This window comes from Triplophysa rosa, linkage group LG14 (genome assembly GCF_024868665.1).
Source record: "Triplophysa rosa linkage group LG14, Trosa_1v2, whole genome shotgun sequence".
NCBI lineage: Eukaryota > Metazoa > Chordata > Actinopteri > Cypriniformes > Nemacheilidae > Triplophysa > Triplophysa rosa.
This window is the reverse complement of record NC_079903.1, coordinates 4,193,275-4,211,615: the sequence shown is the minus strand read 5'-3', so window position 1 is coordinate 4,211,615 and position 18,341 is coordinate 4,193,275. Positions and strand designations below refer to the sequence as shown.

At 37.5% G+C, this 18,341-nt stretch overlaps 2 protein-coding genes and 1 long non-coding RNA gene across 3 annotated transcripts; 1 reads left to right on the top strand and 2 right to left on the bottom strand.

The window, feature by feature from the left end:
• The first annotated feature begins 351 nt into the window (after positions 1-351).
• LOC130565289 (protein IWS1 homolog) lies at positions 352-7,644 on the top strand. Its single transcript, XM_057351907.1, has 15 exons — positions 352-647; positions 853-920; positions 1,388-1,874; positions 2,890-2,940; positions 3,222-3,432; positions 3,513-3,564; positions 3,737-3,846; positions 3,981-4,131; positions 4,783-4,865; positions 4,951-5,080; positions 5,161-5,278; positions 5,378-5,489; positions 6,276-6,332; positions 6,607-6,718; positions 7,267-7,644. The coding sequence occupies exons 1-15, from the start codon at positions 620-622 to the stop codon at positions 7,390-7,392; spliced, it is 1,896 nt and encodes a 631-aa protein (XP_057207890.1). The 5' UTR covers positions 352-619; the 3' UTR covers positions 7,393-7,644.
• Positions 7,645-8,403: 759 nt separating this feature from the next.
• Positions 8,404-11,143, bottom strand: LOC130565187 (vitamin K-dependent protein C). Its single transcript, XM_057351774.1, has 8 exons — positions 11,118-11,143; positions 10,858-11,029; positions 10,450-10,474; positions 10,248-10,361; positions 9,923-10,057; positions 9,407-9,780; positions 9,139-9,253; positions 8,404-9,057 (listed from the first exon to the last, which is right to left on the bottom strand). The coding sequence occupies exons 1-8, from the start codon at positions 11,141-11,143 to the stop codon at positions 8,489-8,491; spliced, it is 1,530 nt and encodes a 509-aa protein (XP_057207757.1). The 3' UTR covers positions 8,404-8,488.
• A 2,072-nt stretch (positions 11,144-13,215) lies between these two features.
• LOC130565148 (uncharacterized) lies at positions 13,216-14,322 on the bottom strand. Its single transcript, XR_008964342.1, has 3 exons — positions 14,081-14,322; positions 13,852-13,947; positions 13,216-13,541 (listed from the first exon to the last, which is right to left on the bottom strand). It is a non-coding gene; the product is annotated as an uncharacterized LOC130565148 (long non-coding RNA).
• Between the last annotated feature and the right edge of the window lie 4,019 nt (positions 14,323-18,341).

Sequence of the window (18,341 nt, the reverse complement as noted above, 5' to 3'; positions counted from 1 at the left end):
CCCAATGCTATAGTGTTTCTGAACCTTACCATAGTAAACATTGAATTATACTATGCATTAACAAAATGTAGTAATTACTACAATATAATACAGTACAGTACAATTTACTACAGTTTACTAAATACAGTATTTTTGCATGTGGCCATGGCCAATAAAAATACACATTAAAACAATATTTAAAAGAAAAAATACATATGACATATAAGACAAATAAAATAGTTTTGTTATAATTTTTATAGCTTCGAAAAATGTATTAATAAAAAACTTTTATTATAAAGAAATCTTATCGATGCCACGCGAGTGCGCATGTGAGGCCCCACCCATCCACCGTGACGCTCATTTGTGTTGCGTCATTTTAGCGCGCCCGGCGCACTGCACGCATGCGCTTGTGAAGCGACGCGGGGACACCATTTTAGAGAAAGAAAAACAGAAACAGTGATTAACAGTCAATAATTCAAGAATAATTTAAGCACATGTGTGACCTTACAGAACCGAGAGGACGGAAGAGTAGAGCTGAAGTCTGAACCCGCGCTATCGCACCTGATCTGAAATCAGACTGCGCTCTGTGTTTATAGCTGTTGTTATCTGTGTGTCCTGTTCGGTTCCGTCCAGAAAGCAGATGGATGGAGACGAGGACGTGCGCTCAGGTATCTCAAGCAAACGCTAATATGAACCCGTTTTCTTCAGACGTAACGTTAGTTTTACCATGGAATCACTCCACATATTGTTACATCATGCGATCGTGCGTCATAGCACTTCGTCACATTTCACTTTTTTCTTTCAACAAGCTAAAATAATAGAAAGCATTATCGAAAGGTATTTAATAAATGCATATTATGTGTGTTTGTGCAGATGATGGAAGTGTCACTCCAGTTCAGGATGAGCAGGAGGACGTGAGACCCGAATCAAGACCGTCAGATGTGAGTCAAGTCTCGTCTCCTCCTGCTGCTGTTATAATGTGTAGCTGTGTTTAATTCTGTACCTGTGTTTATTCACATTCATTCGGTAGCTAAAGAGCTTGTGGTGTTTACCAATTTGTGGCGATACAAATAATTACATTATGTATATAACATCTGCTTCATGATATTAGTTGAGCTGACACAACACATGGCCTGCTTCACTGTTTTAAATGTCCATTTATTTGTGATTCTACTGCTTTAAGAAGTTCGCTCTGAGGGTTTACCTTTCTCGATTCATTTCATAATTATAGTGTTAAAAATCAGTTTTATTTTGCAGTAACATACTTTTATTTTCTATGTAGAGGTTTCATTTACACCTTGAGTGTTGTCAGTCCTTTCAAATGTTATTGAAAATACTCAATTCTTTGGAAATACATCCGTTATTGTCACACATCAAATGCTGATTTCTGATTCGTCTGATTGCGCAGGATGACGTAACGGACAACGAGGACGACGCTCGCGATAGGAGGTCTGAGAACAGCGGGTCAGATCACGAGGCCCGTGAAGGAGGAGACGGTAGCGATTCGGAGCCCGAGCGGTCCCGACCCGCCGACAGCGATGATGAGGAGAGAAGCTCTCCCATAAAGCGAAGAGCCAGCACCTCCGACAACGAGGAGGAGAAACCTCAACCTGCCAGCGACTCTGATCATGATGATCAGGAGAAGAGAAGCAGCTCGAAATCAGACGCGGGCAGCGATTTGGATGAGGACAAACCCAAACAGAACACACAGAGATCCTCTGATGAGGAGGAAGAGGAGGATGGAGAGAGGAAGAAGGGAACATGGAAAGCTGTGATGAACTCGGACAGTGAGGAAGAGGAGGAGAGACCGAAGGAGGAAGCAGGGAGTGATCAGGATGAAGCGCCCAAACGAAATGCACTGGACAGTGAAGATGATGAAGAAGAGGACAAGCCTGGTCAGTTTATTTTATTTTACCTTTGGCAGCGGCTATTTACACTAAGTGTAAATAGTAGTAAGTTCTGTTTACACTAAGTGAAAATAGCAACATTTCTTAGCGATATGCTATTTACACTAACCAAAAATAGCTGTAGGGCCTATTTTCTTTGGATTAATTATTATTAAATCATTATATTTATAAAAAATATTAAAATGATGGCAATTTATTGAGATATTCAAAAAAAAGTTTATGAATAAAAATGAATTTAAAGTCTTCAATTTTATTGAAAACAAATGCCTTTATGATCTGTAAAGTAATAAAAAAAGGTTAAAGAAGGTTTTCAGCGGGATTAGAACCCCGGTCTCCCATGCCTTTCTCGATTAATTTCATAATTATAGTATGTTAAAAATCCAGTTTTATTTTGCAGTAATGGTATTTGTACTCCATGTAAATAGACAATACGTTTAACGTTTTTGGTCTTATTGTGAGTTATGGCCTGGAATTGACAAGCACCCTAAAATTAATTTCTTGTTTCTAACATCTAGAGGTGTAATGATGCTCAGATTTTTGATTCACGATATAACATTATTTTAAACCAATTCAATTAACACATTTATTTCCCAAAAGTGAACTTTTTTTTCTTAAAGACCTGACAACGTACAAGATTCAATCGAATAGGTCTGTCACTGAAAACTGAATTTAAAATCAAATTATAATTATGAAATTAATTAAGAAATCTTAGTCCTTAAAGCAGAAAGAAACCTCAACACATTAAATCTCAACTTAATTCGAAGAATAAAAGTGATGTGTTGAACCGGTGTTTTATGTCATAGATGTTATAGTTTTTTGCATTTTTAAAGTACTGGAAAGATAAGTTGATGCCATGTTTCTCAGCTAAGCGATTTCATCTGTATCCGTGTATCAATAAAGAATATAGTTCAAGAACTGTATCCAATAATTTTAAGTTTATCCATGCATCACAGCTTTATAAAACCCCTCTGGTGACAGACTGTAAATTCTCTTGTGATTTCAGTGAAGAGGAAGAAGGCCGTGCTGTCAGACAGCGATGAAGACGAAGAGAAAGGTAGAGCTTTCAGTCGGCTTTCAAAGAGATGCAAAAATAAAAAATCATTCATTTATTTGTTCAAAACCTGCATCTGACTTTCTTCTGTGGATCACAAAAGAAGATATTTTGGGAAATGTTTCCGTGGTTTTGTTGCTCATATAATGGAAGTCAATGTTGTTTGGCGACCAACATGCTTCAAAATATATTTTATGTTCTGCCAAAGAAAGAAAGTCAAACAGGTTTGGAATGACACGAGGATTAATAAATGATGACTAAATGTAAACTTTTATTTGGTGTAGAGGTGAAGAAGAGCAGGGTGGTGTCTGATGATGAAGACTCCGGCAGTGATGATGGCTCTGGTGCTCCTGATAAGAGTTTAGCAGCTAAACTGAAGGAGCTGGGCTCAGACAGCGAGGAAGAAGAGGACACGAGAAAGGATGACGAAGGGAGTAAAAACGAGAAGGCTCTGTTTGGCTCCGACAGCGAGTCCGGCGGCGACGATGAGGAAGAGTTAGTGCTCGTAACGCTCTTTTCTCTGCGTGTTTGTGTTTGAGTGTGTGTGTTTATTGTACTCTCTCTCTTCCGCACAGGAAAATGATAGCAGACATCTTTGGTGAGTCTGGGGATGAGGAAGAGTTCACGGTGAGCGCTCATTATCACAAATGATTCACTGATTCATGTGTATGTGATTCTTTTAACTGATTCACTTGATACACTGATTCAACTGTGTGTGTGTGTGTGTGTGTGTGTGTGTGTGTGTGTGTGTGTGTGTGTGTGTGTGTGTGTGTGTGTGTGTGTGTGTGTGTGTGTGTAGGGCTTTAATCAAGAGGAGCTGGAGGGCGAGCAGAAGCACTCTCAGGCAGCAGGACAGAAGCAAGTGGATGACTCTGATTCAGATGATGATATCGACAGAGGAGGAAAAGAGTGAGTGATTTATTCATTCTGTTCATATGGAACCACGGCAGCGGGAATAAAAAGTTTGAGAATTAATTACTTTTCTACTGCTTCGTTGTGTCTTTCTCATGTGATGTAATCATGTGTGTGTGTTTGTTTTTCAGCATGTCATTCATGTCAGATTTCGACATCATGTTGGCACGTAAGAAAGCTCAGGGCGGGAAACGCAGACGCAATCGAGACGGCGGCACCTTCATCAGCGACGCCGATGATGTCGTCAGCGCCATGATCACTAAAATGACAGAGGCTGCAGAGGTACGTAACGTTTCATATTCATACTTATTTAAACAGTTCAAAATCGCTTACTATATAGTACAGAAGCGAAAATGATTGTGAGTCATGAGTAGTAGGCGAGAAATTCCCGGATGGTCTACTGATTCTGCTGAGATTTGTGAGTGCGCATGGGATGGACACTTCTCTATCCCATGATGCAACGGGAGCTGAGCAATGGTCAAATTTTCAAATTTAATAATAAAAAAAAAAGGCGGAAACCTTCAACACTGGTGTCCGTTTTTTAAATGTAAGAACAGATTAAGGAATTTCTCGTGAATAAATTATGTTTGTACAGATTCCATAGATACAGGTTGATGTTCATACGTCAAAGAGCATACAGGTCACATGACAATAAAACATGGCGGATGCAGTATGTACCAAATCTATTCATACTACCCCCACACATACTATAAAGAACGTACTGTTTTAACGGTCGGTAGGAAGGTACTTCATTTAAATCAGTACATACTGTCATTGCATGCGATTTCGGGCGCAGCGACAGTCATGTTTACAGACACTTATGATGCATCTATAGGTGTACCGAATGGGTCAGAAAGCATTTTATAAATCATATTGTTGTCAGCAAGATCTTTTGTGTGTTCTGATCTGTGTGTGTGTGTGTGTGTGTTGCAGGAGGACAGAACTCTAAACAGTCAGAAGAAACCAGCGCTGAAGAAACTCATGCTTCTGCCAACAGTCGTCATGCATTTAAAGAAGTGAGGGTTTCATTTTGTGTTACCATGCAGCTCTTGTATGAGAGCAATATCCCGAACACGTGTGTTTTTGTGTGTGCGTGCGCAGGCAGGATCTGAAAGATACGTTCATAGACAGTGGCGTCATGATGGCCATTAAAGAATGGATCAGTCCACTGCCGGATAAAAGTCTCCCAGCGCTCAAGATCAGAGAGGAGCTCCTCAGAATCCTACAGGAAGTAAGTCGAGGCAGACACGCAGACCATATCCCGGCAAACAACAGTTTACGACACCTGACACGCTGTTTGTTTGTTTCCAGCTGCCCAGCGTAAGTCAGGAAACACTGAAGCTCAGCGGAATCGGCCGAGCCGTCATGTTTCTCTACAAACACCCAAAAGAGTCTCGAGCGAACAAAGATCTGGCGCTGAAACTCATCAGTATGTGCACACACTAAATATCACATTGTATGTTTTTCGTAAACAATACCTTGATGATTTGATGAAATAATGAAATAAAATGTGTGTGTGTGTGTATAGATGAGTGGTCACGGCCTATCTTCGGCCTAACGTCAAACTACAAGGGAATGACTAGAGAAGAGAGACAACAGAGAGACCTCGATCAACAGATCGCCCCCCGCAGGCGCCTCAGGTATAATGCACACCAATGCATTCAGTTTGCTAAAGCCTTCTCAATCTGTCAATCACCCATCATACACCTGTCATTCTGCTCTTCTCATGTGTAAGTGAGCCTCAGAAGTCTGATAGGGCAGAAGAACCAGATGTCTTTGCCCCTCCCCTCAGGTTCACTGTGTGTGAGCGCATGAGACGGACTGCACTATATCAAAACTTTTAAAACGTTTACACTATACTTTGTGTGTGTGTGTGTGCGTGTGTGTGTGTGTGTGTGTGTGTGTGTGCGTGTGTGTGTGTGTGTGTGTGTTTCTTCAGTCAAAATCATCAGATTTGATTTCTTTTAACTCTGTTCTACTCTTATTATTATGCACTTTCAGATTCTAGTCATTTCAACCAGTTTCTTTTTTGTTTGAAAGAAAAATGGTTTTATTCTCTTTCGTTCTCTAGTCAGCTTCTGTTCTACTTCACTCTGTCACGTTCCGTCTTTAAACCCCATCTCACCCTCCCTACCTCACCTCACCTGTGATCTGTATTTTTGTAGTATGGATTGTGGGTGTGTGCATCTTATGCATTATAACTTTGTTTTTGTATCCGTGCACTGTTGTTCTTCTGAACGTGGCTGTTTACATTCAGGCTTGTGTGATCAAACTTCATCTGTTAGACAGAATCGATCTGACAGGCGATCTGACTGTACCACTGTACCACCCTAACATGCAATTTAAACACTGGAAATGCTTGCTTGTTTACAGTCATCATGTGACGTATTTACACAATCTGAACCCTGTGTGTGTTTGTTTTATAGTTCTGGGGGACAGACACCTCGCCGAGACCTCGAAAAGGTTCTCACAGGAGAAGAAAAGTAAGAGTTTATGTCTCACATTCACAATAGAGTTATTATCCTTTTATATACTGTTTATTTGGGTTTTTAGGTTTTGATTCATTTCAGTGCATAATTAATAAATGAACAAATATTCTTTACATTATCTGTACAGTTATGAAAAATATATATTTACTCCAAATGTATTTAAATATTTCCCTGTCTCTCTCTCTTTCTTTCTGTCGCAATCGCAATTACAATTTCTGTCGCAATTACTGTATCCCTTTGCCTTCCTCTCTCTCGCTCTCTCTCTCAGGGCACTGCGGCCGGGTGACCCAGGCTTCTGCGCGAGGGCGCGTGTGCCCATGCCTTCCAATAAAGACTACGTTGTTCGACCTAGGTGGAATGTAGACATGGACTCAAACAGAGTAAGTGTGGTGTGTATGTGTGGGCAGGGTTAAATGAAGGGATGAATAGGACGGCCACAAGATGTGAGAAGTGGGAGGAGTCAGGAATTTTTATTGTTATGTGATTGCTAGAGGAGCTTTAGGAAAGGCATCAGCCTGCTGGAGAAGCACAAACGGCGTTTCGCCGAACAGAGGACGCAGCGCCGCCCGCAGGGAGCTGTGAAAATCAGCATTGAGGGAAACCGTATGCCCCTGTAGTTCACACTCCTGCCTGGGGGGGCAGTAAGTGGACGCATGGTGCATGCTGCACTGTATACGGTGTGCTGTTGAATAAAGAAGTGGCTGGAAACTCCAGAAATGTTTATTAGTGTAAAAATAAAACGACCCACCCCCTAATCAATTGTTGCTAGCTTGATGGCACGGTGTGTCATCTTGTGTTCTAACACAAACTTATTTTACAGTGTGTTCATTATGGATAACATCTTTCTGTGTTTCTACCTTTGATTTATGCCTCTGGCATCTTGCAAGAAATGCATGACTAGTTAATTTTTGCTATTTTTTTTCTTTAGGGTCCTTTAAAGAAAGGATTGTCACGAGTAGATAAACAAATGCGACGCTTTCAGGACATCAAGCGATTAACAAAGACGGGACATGCAGTAAAGATCAGCGTGGAAGGCAACCGCATGCCTCTCTGATGGCCCCCTTAGTCCGCCCCAAAATGTCCCCCATGCTTTGAATTTTTCTGTTTTGTATTTTTTCTGTATAATGTTGCCAGTCTTGGGTGTTCGATTCTACAGTAGTTCTACAGAATGATGACAAGTCAGTAAAGCTGCTCGTCTGTGATGAATTGGCGCTGTTTAAAATGTCTTCACAGAACTGAGCCAGAGCCCTGCAGCGTTTGCTTCTGATATATCTTTCATAATAAAGTTTCCATGTTCTGACTTTTACCCCTGGGCTTCTCGTCTGTTTATCTTCACTCACAGTACAATACAAAAATACTCTCTCTTGGTTTGTAAATTCCACATAGGTTATTTTTAGGATTTACAGTTGGGTAAACATCTCCCCTTTTTAAAGTAAATACATCATTAGTATATACTGTATGTGTAATAGGGTTAAATTTAAACAACACATGTTTGCTGGGTTTCAGACCACGGCTGGGTAAAATATGGACCAACCCAAGCGTTTAAACAAATTTAATTTGTACGTTTCAAACTATTGTGTCTAAATTAATCAAATCAGCGGCTGTATTTACCTAACCATGGTATGAAAAAACCCAACTTTGTTGTATAATGGATTTAAAAGCCGTTTGGACATGTCCCCCGCTCTAAAGTTAAATGCATTAGCATCTTTCTATAAAGAAAGTGTCACTGCTAGTGAAATGTTAGTGGATAATGTCTAAAATTGCAGGTATAATGTGTGTGATCTAAATTCATACATTTGCTCAAAAAAAGTTTAAAAGTCACTTCAGTTAAATAATATTTTACAATATTTTAATTCGGTTCCACCTGCTTTTTATTGATAAAAATTACATTTTTAAAGTGTGATATGTCTCCAAAAAGAGGTGTCACAAAATACTAGTATTGACAGTAACTGATATTGAAATCCATGATAATCGATATAATATAACAAATCGAAAAAGAGACCACAAAATTAAAAATGACCAAAAATGACAATTTGACCATCGACCAATAGCGTTGCTACTGTAAATATATTTGGCCATGATAATCTTGTAATAAAAATCTGATATTCTGTAACATGGTCACTTTCATCATTTCATAGCTTTATAATAATTTATGTGACGCTCTGATTGCGTTTTTGCTCTTTCATCATTTCTTCCTGTATCCAGGGCAGATAGTTACTGAGTCTTGTATAAACGCCGTATTTGCCCTCGGCAGCACAGCTCTCGCCCCAGCTAATAACTCCAGTCAGAAACCAGGTCCCTCTGTAGTTGACTATAAAGGGGCCGCCACTGTCCCCCGTACATGCGTCCATCTCTGCTGTCAGATACCCGGCGCAGAACATGTTATCTGTGATCACCTGCTCTGTGGACTGGATGCAGCTCATCTGATCCACCACCGGCAGCAGAACTTTCCTCAGGAACCTCGAGGAACGCCACATGTAGTGTGTGGCACCCCAGCCCGACACCATACCCTGTTCCCCGGGTTTGACCAGACGTGACGCCAGGTTGGCGTCGGGCAAGCAGGCGGGTATGACGTAAGGGCCCCGGGTCACCGGTTGAGACAAGTAAAGCAGAGCGATGTCACTGTCGAAGGTGTATTCATGGAAATGAGGGTGTACGACGATTTTCTCAACTTTGATCTTCTGCTCATCTTTGTCTGGACGCATTTTATCATAGTCGCCTGTACACAAAAGATTCGCCCTAAAAAACTACTCAGTATAACCCTTCAAACGAAAGGTTGAGGGTCATGTTGTGGACTCACCGATGGTCACGTGATCTGGTGTTTGCTGGAGACAGTGTGCTGCAGTTACGACCCATCGATCCTCGATCAAAGAACCTCCACAGAAGCCGTACTCATCCGCACGACGAAGCAAAACCTGCGGCGTACAAACACACACGCACACACATACACACACACGCACACAAGAACCAGTTTGTTCTATCAACAGATCGGCTGAATGAACACATTTAATGCTATTGAAAATATATTTACAATGGAAGTCTATATCTAAAGAAGAGATTCTGCACACCTGCCAGGGGCTTCCACCCTGGCCCTGCAGTTGACCTCCAACAACACGCCTGTCTTCATTTACATCTGTGATGTCACTTCCTGAAGGATCCAGTTCATCCCATGAACTGTTAAATATAGACAGTGTCGGTTTATCTGTCGGTCTGGTTTGGTTTGTTGACAGGTGAGAGGAGTTGTCCATCGAACTTGTGTTTTGATGTAATAAGTGGGATGAGTTTTTAAGGGTGTGGGTGTGGTTTGTATGGTCGCTGTGGGTCATGTGATTAGTGTGGGTGTGGCTTGTATGATCAGTGTATGGGTCGGTGGCGTTTCTATCATCCAAGAAGCGAGTCATGATTCCACTAGTAGTCCATTGTTTTCCACAGGGATACTGCACTAACACACACACAACAAGCACACATATGGGGAAAACCAGATATTGTTTCTCTAGCACTCGTGGTTGGCAAAAACATTTCTTTCCTTACAACTTAATTATTGATTTTATATAGATTTTGTAGTGTGTTTAGTGTTTTTTTACCTGATGGCTTACAGCTCCGCCCATCTTCCTCTAGCTGGTAACCATCTGCACAGCTGCACGTGACACCTGAAGTCTGATCAGAAATACTGCAATAGTGCAGACAACCTCCGTTCTTATATTTGCAGTCAAACACCTCTGAAAAACAAACACATCTATATTAATCTCTCTTTTCAGAAATTACATTTGAGCAGAAGTGCACACAACAAGAAAAAGAAATGATGCTGCAGATTTTGCAGATTTATGACCACGCTGACAACATCAAACTTAACAATAACAATGTTTTCATTAAAGTTTCTGAGAGAGTATTTAAAGTATGTTTGTGAACCTGTTTCGCAGTTCTTGCCGCCGTACTGCGGTGGACACAGACACTCATGCGTGCCGCGGCTCTCGGTGCAGATTCCTCCATTCAGGCATGGATTAAACCGGCACACTTTCAGATCTAAACATCATCCAAACACATTTAACGTCACCTATCTAAAAAACGTATCAACTAAAATGTTTGATAGTATAGGGACTGAAAAACATACCCCGATATCTGTACCAAAACTCCATCTGAAAGACAAGAACATCACAGTCAGAATGAAGAAAACTGCTCCATAATGAAGTGATGTCACACTTAATATTATAAAGATTCCTTAGCGTCGCAAAAGCATAAGGATACCAATGGACATCCTTTAGAAAATCCACATTGATTTGTTTATATTTTCCAGTCTAGCTCTTTAGAAAATGATCACGAACTAGTGCAGAATGCAAAAACCAACACACTGATCTCAAAGAACCTACAGTGAAGCATCAAGAATTGTGAAACAAATGTAGCATGAAACAAATAAATTTTTACAAAATTAAAGCTCTAAGCACAGATCCTGTCAGAAACAGGTTGTGTCATCTCAGACGTTTATGTGGGGGTGGCATGTCTCTCTGTGATATGAGTGTACCGTTTTCTCAGGGCTCTGGAAGATCTCAGCCGCCTCCTCCTGAGAGCAGAGCTCCTCGTAACATTCTCGCTCCAGATTTCCTGGTTTCATCTCCTCCAGAAAGACATTTGCCCTTCGATTCCTGAGCAGATGAGCAGCATCACGCCTGTCCACAAACACTGAACACAACAGACTGATCAATACACAGAAATACATACACAACATTGATGGATAAACAATTTGAAACGGATGAACAACAGACAAATAGATCACCTGTTAACTGCAGGCCTGAGGTCAGATGTATCATGAGAAGAATGACCCACATCTCATCAATGAACCGAAAATATAACAATTTCTAATAATACAGGAAAATAACACAATAATAGTAACAGTCATTTGTCTAATAAAGGATCTTGAGAAAGTTGCAGTATAGGAGGAGGAGGAAAGTTTACAATAAAACAAATACTTGAATATATTTGACATCTGTCCATGTTTTTTTCTCAGCAAACAGAAAATATAAGACATTTGCCTACCTTGTTTCTTTACTGTGTATTTCTCTTTTGATGCGGTTTTGCTGTGGCCTGAAGGAAGTTTTATTTTAACGTTTTAATAAAGATACTTTATATGAACTCTCATAACTCTGATGAGGACAGCAGCAGTAGCAATGTCTTCAAAATGATAAATCACAGTATTTGTATATTGCGTTACCAAAACGACCTTTAGACACACACTGTTTATATGCACACACAGACATACAATCACAGGTCGCTTGTTATCTGTTTTTTCCCCAAATATGGCTGGTTTGGGTTTTAAAATGTTCCAAATGTAGGCCTATTTTTAAAAGTCAAATAAAATTGTTTAATGACTCTTTAAAGAGAAGCTTTGGGTGTATACCCCCCATGTTTATTGACATTTAAAATAGGTTGTTATAATGCCATTGGCATTACTTAAATTTATTGCTGAAAAGCTTTTTTTATATTATAAATATTAACAAAGTAGTCCTTTGGCTTTAATCCTTTCTCTTGATAGGCTGGCTTTAGTTTTTAATGTGCTTAATTAAATCTTTTAATTTCACACTATTTTCAAAATATCCGTTTTGAAATGTTTCCCCAGGAAACATTTCTGGGTGAACTATTCTTTCGCCGTATTTTTTAACAATAATTAAAATTAAAACAGTGAGCTGAATGCATCACGTGACGATCGCCGTAGACTTTAAAGGACCGCGAGAGTACAGTACAGTTAGTACAGTCATGTGAAAAAGGACCTAAAATAATTCATTTTAACAATTTAACAACATTTAAACAAATATGTAATGAAACGTGTACATAATACATTAATATAATCTATCATATGACCAGTATTGGGCAAGTTTCTCTGAAAAAGTAATGAATTACTAGTTACTAATTACATATTCAATAGTGTAATTAGATTACTGTAAAATTACTCTCTACAAAAAGTATTTAATTACTTATTACTAATTACATTCTATATCCTATATCAACCTTGATTAGTTAAGTGATTCAAGGATAGACATGAAACGACTCTTTATTCATTCAAATTAATATTATAAAACTATATAAAGTACTCTTATTAACTGACCAAAATATTACAAATGTGATAATTATACATTAAAGCATGGATTTTAAAGTTAGACTTATAATTTTGATGTCAATTCCACTATTGCACACACATACACACAGAGGTGGACAGTAACGAAGTAAATTTGCCTGAGTACTGTACTTACACTTTTTGAGTATCTGTACTTTACTTGAGTATTATTTTTTCTGAGTACCTGTACTTTAACTTCACTACATTTGAAAGTCAAATATCATACTTTTTACTTCACTACACCGTAAAAAAAAAATTAGTTGTTTCAACTTAAAAAAGTAAGTGTTCATGCTGCCTTAAAAGTTTAAGTTCAGTAAACTTTAAGTGTTAATTTGTCTGAACTAAGAATAAAGTTGAATGGACTTTATAAAACAAGTGAAATGAACACTATTAAAGTAAGGTCGATTTAAAATGTTAAGTTGTCTTAACTGAGAGAAAGGTTGACTGAACTCTGTAAAACAAGTGAAACGAACACAATTTAAGTTTAGCCAATTTGAAATGTTAAGTTATTGTAAGTTAGAAAAAGGTTGACTGAACTCAACAAGTAGTGTAATTTCAAATATTTTTTTACTGCAAATCACTTTCAGAACGTGTTTTCTTTACAATTGTGTCATATTCAATTCAAATTACGTTATATTAATACATAAAACATACAGTGTCATACACACTGTAAAACCCGATAAGTTAACTTAACTCAGATGAACCCACACAAGTTAAGTTATTATTTTATTAAATAACCATAAAACATAAACAATACAACGGTTTCCCAGATATAGCTACAATGTGGCAAGGTGTCTGTAATCCTTGGCATACATCCATGTCCAATGTCCACATCATCATTCAATTTAACACTCAAACTTTACATAAAAAAACAAATATACTTTTGAAAGCATGCGTAAAATATTTTCAAACAAATAAAAACTTGACTTAAACCTTACACATTAACTTGTAATGGGCCTTAACTTCTCATTCTGCATACCCACAAAGTCTTTATGGACAGTCAAATTTGTTAGACAACTCGTTTGGGTAGCCTATATCCAGGGCCTAAATCACAGCAAAGAGCATCAGCCAGTCTGACAATTTCTCTGATGGGTTTTCTGTCAAAACAAAAATAAGAAACATAATTATTAATTTTATAGACTTCAACTCAACTCAACTTTATTTATATAGCGCTTTTTACAATTTTCATTGTTACAAAGCAGCTGTACATAAGACATATTGACTATAAGCAAACCAATTAAAGTTGTACCTGCAAAAACAAGGAAAACGTGAAAACAAAGAAGACAGACATACCCACATACAAAACACTCCACACACACAACTTCAGCAAAATAAACCTTTAATATTAATTGTAGGTCCTATTAAAGGGTTAGTTCACCCAAGAATTAAAATTCTGTCATGGATTACTTTTCATCCTCAAGTCGTTTCACAACCATAAGTCCTCCATTTATCTTCAGAACACAAATTAAGATCCAAAGTCCAAGAGCTTGGCGGAGAGTAAAGCTGAAGAGAGGAAATAATTGAATAAAGTCATTATTTTTTATTGTGCATAATTATACAAGAATTGTGAAAAATATCAACTGTTTTCCATGATTAACCGACATATAAATTCTCAACAGTAAGCTCACTTTCATACCATATCTTCTGAAGAGTGACCCTCAAACATATAGACAGGGAGACCACGAAGAACAGCGACCCGTCTGAATCGGACATCAACATGCACCTTTAAGAGAGAAGATATTTTTAATTCACCGTGGATAATAATCACACAGCCATATAACACTTTACATCACCCAAAAGTTCAACCAAAGATAGCCTAATCCAAAACTATCTAGTATGTTAATCAGGCATCAAGAAATGTAACCAACTAACCTGGAGGTCATAAATCCAGAACTTCTGTGTAGTGTGAGTATTTACAACCCACTTTCTTTATTTTACTTTTACTGTTTGGTCTTACAGTGCAGTATAACATGTATGACATACTGCATAAACAATTTTTTTAACATAATAAAATATAATGTATTTTATATTTGCACAGTCTCATTTGCACTATGTAAAAGCCAGATAATTTAAGCATAGTTATTTTAACTAATATGTTTGAGTTCAGTTGACTCATACTTTTAAGTCTGATAAGTGCAGCCATGATAAACTTTGATATTTGAGTTATCTCAACAAGTTAAATCTAGAGAAGTTAACCTAACTCAAAATGTTAAGTTGTGATAACTAATTGGCGCAATCATTTTTTACAGTGTACATTTATAAAAAGGTCCAAAAGAAAATGGTTTCTATGCAGTGGGGTTTCCTGTGTGCACAATTTATCTGGCTTGCGATCTGCCAGGACCTTTTACTGTTGCCAAGTATTTCAGTTTTTCTACGCTCGGCATTCTAAGCTCAGTTTTCCAGCAAGCTTTGAATGGCCATTTGGCAGATTTTTTTAACGCAACTCTGGGATCTTCCCCGCTAAACTAATGTAAACGTAGGCGCTGCTACACCATTGAAAGCGCTCTAAAAAGGCAAATAGAACATTAAAAGGCGAAAAAGGCACATGTTAAAGTGTGGTGTAATCATCTGTGGGTTACGATCAGTCAAATCGTAGAAACATTGTCATGAAAATGATCGGCATAACGGCTAAACGGCAAATAAGCATCACATACACCTTGAGCTACGCGTGCATGTTAACTTCTGATCTGCTGCTATATCATTTAAAGCGATTTGGAAAATGAATGATGTTTTTACTGAAGTAACTATAATTGAAGTATTCCTGTTGAAATACAAACAATAGAACCCTGCCCAAAATACAACATAAAATGTAATGGATTTAATGGTTATAATGGGAATTGTACTATGGATACTTGTTGTCTACTAAAAATCTCAGTCTAATTAAAAAATCCATTGTTTTTTTTCAGCAGGGATGGTATTTGCAGTAAAACCACAGTATACATACATTTACCATTTTCTATATATAGGAACCATACTCCAATTAATACTCTTTAGTAAAACCACAGCAACTAAAAATACCATAGTTTCATTATACTAGCTATAGTTTATGTTTGTAGTTAAATTATGGTAATACAAATGGTAATAAATCCAACAAACACATGGCTTCTACACTTGACTATTTACAAGAACCTTACTACTTACTGGTAAATTGCTGCTAAAACTGGTAAAGGGAATAGACAAAATAAAAGAACACTGCTCATAAATACATATAGGCCTAAACTAAACATAATGTATGTGTGCTAAACATATAAAGCTCTTAAAGGAGTTGCTCGCTGCCAAATTTGCCCCCATTGACTTTCCATAGTAGGAATAAAAATGACTATGGAAAGTCAATGGGGGCACATTTTGAAGTGAACTAATCCTTTAATACAACTGATACTGTGAGCTACTCTGTGTATTCAGTAGGTTGCTTCAGAGGCATAAGGTATACGACAATAAAACAATGCACATCTGATATAAAGGAAATTTACTTTTAATACTTGAGTACTTTTAAAAGCACGTACTTCTGTACTTTTACTCAAGTAAGAATCTGTCTTTACAACTTTTACTTGTAGTGGAGTAATATTTGACCAGTAGTATCTGTACTTTCACTCAAGTAAGGAAGTTGTGTACTTCGTCCACCTCTGATTACACACAGTATTTAGTTTAATTAAATCACAAGTAACTGTAATTAAATTACAGGGAAAATAAGAGTAATCCCTTACTTTTCAAGGGAAAAGTAATTAAATTACAGTAACGAATTACTTAGTAATTAGTTACACAGCATATGACACATGAAATTAACATTGTGTACTAATTTTCACAATTAAAGTCAATAGGAAAAGTGTGACCCCTACAGGTCATCAGGCTAAGATATAAAGACCCATGAATTCTTCATCATATATTGAAGTGTGCTTGTACTTTTTTCCACATGACTGTACATCATTTTTGACAATACAATAATGCTGTGTATGCATGTATATTTACAAAAGAGAATATCTGTTTATAGGTTGGAACAAACATCATTCAGTATCAGGAGGAGCAATGGAAAACCTTCGTGTTCTGCAGCTTGCTGATAAAACCAGTTCCTCTTAAGTCTTCGTTATTGTGGGAAGCATGATGCTGGAGGAAGACTTTTAAAAGTCTTCTACAAGCAGTTGATACATGTTGTTTATTTGCTGTTTGGTAGCTTTTGCTTATGTTGTTTATAATTGTATAAGCTAGACTAGCCTCTTTGTTCTGTTCTGTTCTGTTTATTTATTTATTTGATTATTTTAAATTGATACTTAATCGCTAGTTACTTTATGATAAAAGGAAGTACATTAATAAAACAACTGCAACCAAAACTTATTGTATTGGAAATAAAGAATTATCAAGGTATTTCTATTTTGTGCATTCTTTGTTTACACTACAATAAAATAATAATATTAAAATTCATGTATAAAATTCATACATACTTTCGGTATGTTTTCGCAGCAGGTTATACTAATTATCTTTAGATGTGAACCATCTTGTAAGTTGATTGTTAATTTAATTATTTGAATTGAAATGGTTTCTTTAAGATGATGTTATTCATTATTGGTGTAAACTATTTTGAAAATCAAAATGCATAGTCTGTATACTGTTTTAGATGTTGTCATATGGAGTTTGTTTTAATGTGTAACCCAACTGTGTGTCTGCTTCTGTATATTGACAAACTTATTGGCTTTCCTAGATAAATTCTAAATAAATTAACTTGGTATTTGTACAACTTCCCCGTTCAATTTTGTCAGTGCTGCACTTTGAGCCCCAAAATTCACAAATTCACTGGAGAAACTAAAAGCACAAATCGCTCAATCCTACATAACTAAAAGCCTGCGTTAGGCTGTGCTCGCTGACCATTTTGATTTACCAGTCTGAGCTTGAGGTAGGCCTATTATAAAGCCAAGGTATTGTCCCCTTGTTGAAGTGTGTGTTATTGTTCTCTGCAGGTTGTGTGATTGAAATATCACAGCTGAAGGTTGTGTTGCTCTGTCTTCAGCTCTGAGATCAAACCCTAGCTCACACCTGACACATCAGGAGCTTCAGAGTGAAACTGATCTCTGATCTGAAGGATTATCCACATTATAAACTAGAGACAATGCAGTGAGTAAAATAATTGTCCTTTATATACTGTATTTCATCCATCAAGCTAGGAGATCATTTAATAATAACCTCTAGTCTCTGTAGGTTTCTCTACCATAAACTGTATCTCATTTGGCTCATTTCTAACAGACTTTGTCAACTTTCTCTGTGTATGTGAAAAGAGAAATTTCCATTTTTAACAATTCAAAACAATGATTGAACATAAACCTGTTTAGTTCATTTTTAATCTATAGCCTCAAGAATCTTTGTTTGACATTTTGTTCTGAGATATGAGAACAGTTTGTGTGTTTAATGAGAAATAAGTGAAAAATAAATAGAACTGTGTAATGGTTTACAAAACTACATACAGTATATAGATTTTTGCATGTGTGTAATGTGAAATACTTCTGCCATTAAGTAAACCCCTGTCAACCTGTTAAGAGTGTTATTTTAAACTTTGTGTTTTTGTCAAGGTTTGACAAGGGAGAACCCAATTGCAAGCAGGTAGTGAGGGGTTAAATAATAATACTTTATTAATACACTGAACAAAGGAAAAACCCACGAGGGGGAGTAAAACAGGAACAGAACTAATAATAATACAAAACTCGAAACAAAAGACTGCCCATGAGGGGGCAAAAAACCAAAAGAACAGGATCAAACTAAAACTCACACGAAGTACAGGACTGCACACACAAGACCAAGGGACACGGCAACTTGACAAAGACTGGGTATAATCCGACAGGTAAGGAAATCCACGAAACACAATAATCTCCAATGGATCAGCAAGACAAACACACAGCACAGAACAAAACGAA

Excerpts from the sequence above, each read along its gene's own strand:
- LOC130565289 (XM_057351907.1), top strand. The coding sequence starts at position 620 with ATGGATGGAGACGAGGACGTGCGCTCAG. Across the intron at positions 3,847-3,980 it reads ATCGACAGAGGAGGAAAAGA|CATGTCATTCATGTCAGATT; the intron begins GTGAGTGATTTA and ends TTTGTTTTTCAG. Across the intron at positions 5,279-5,377 it reads TCTGGCGCTGAAACTCATCA|ATGAGTGGTCACGGCCTATC; the intron begins GTATGTGCACAC and ends GTGTGTGTATAG.
- LOC130565187 (XM_057351774.1), bottom strand. The coding sequence starts at position 11,143 with ATGATACATCTGACCTCAGGCCTGCA. Across the intron at positions 10,362-10,449 it reads GTTTTGGTACAGATATCGGG|ATCTGAAAGTGTGCCGGTTT; the intron begins GTATGTTTTTCA and ends GATGATGTTTAG. Across the intron at positions 9,058-9,138 it reads ACCAGATCACGTGACCATCG|GCGACTATGATAAAATGCGT; the intron begins GTGAGTCCACAA and ends TTTTGTGTACAG.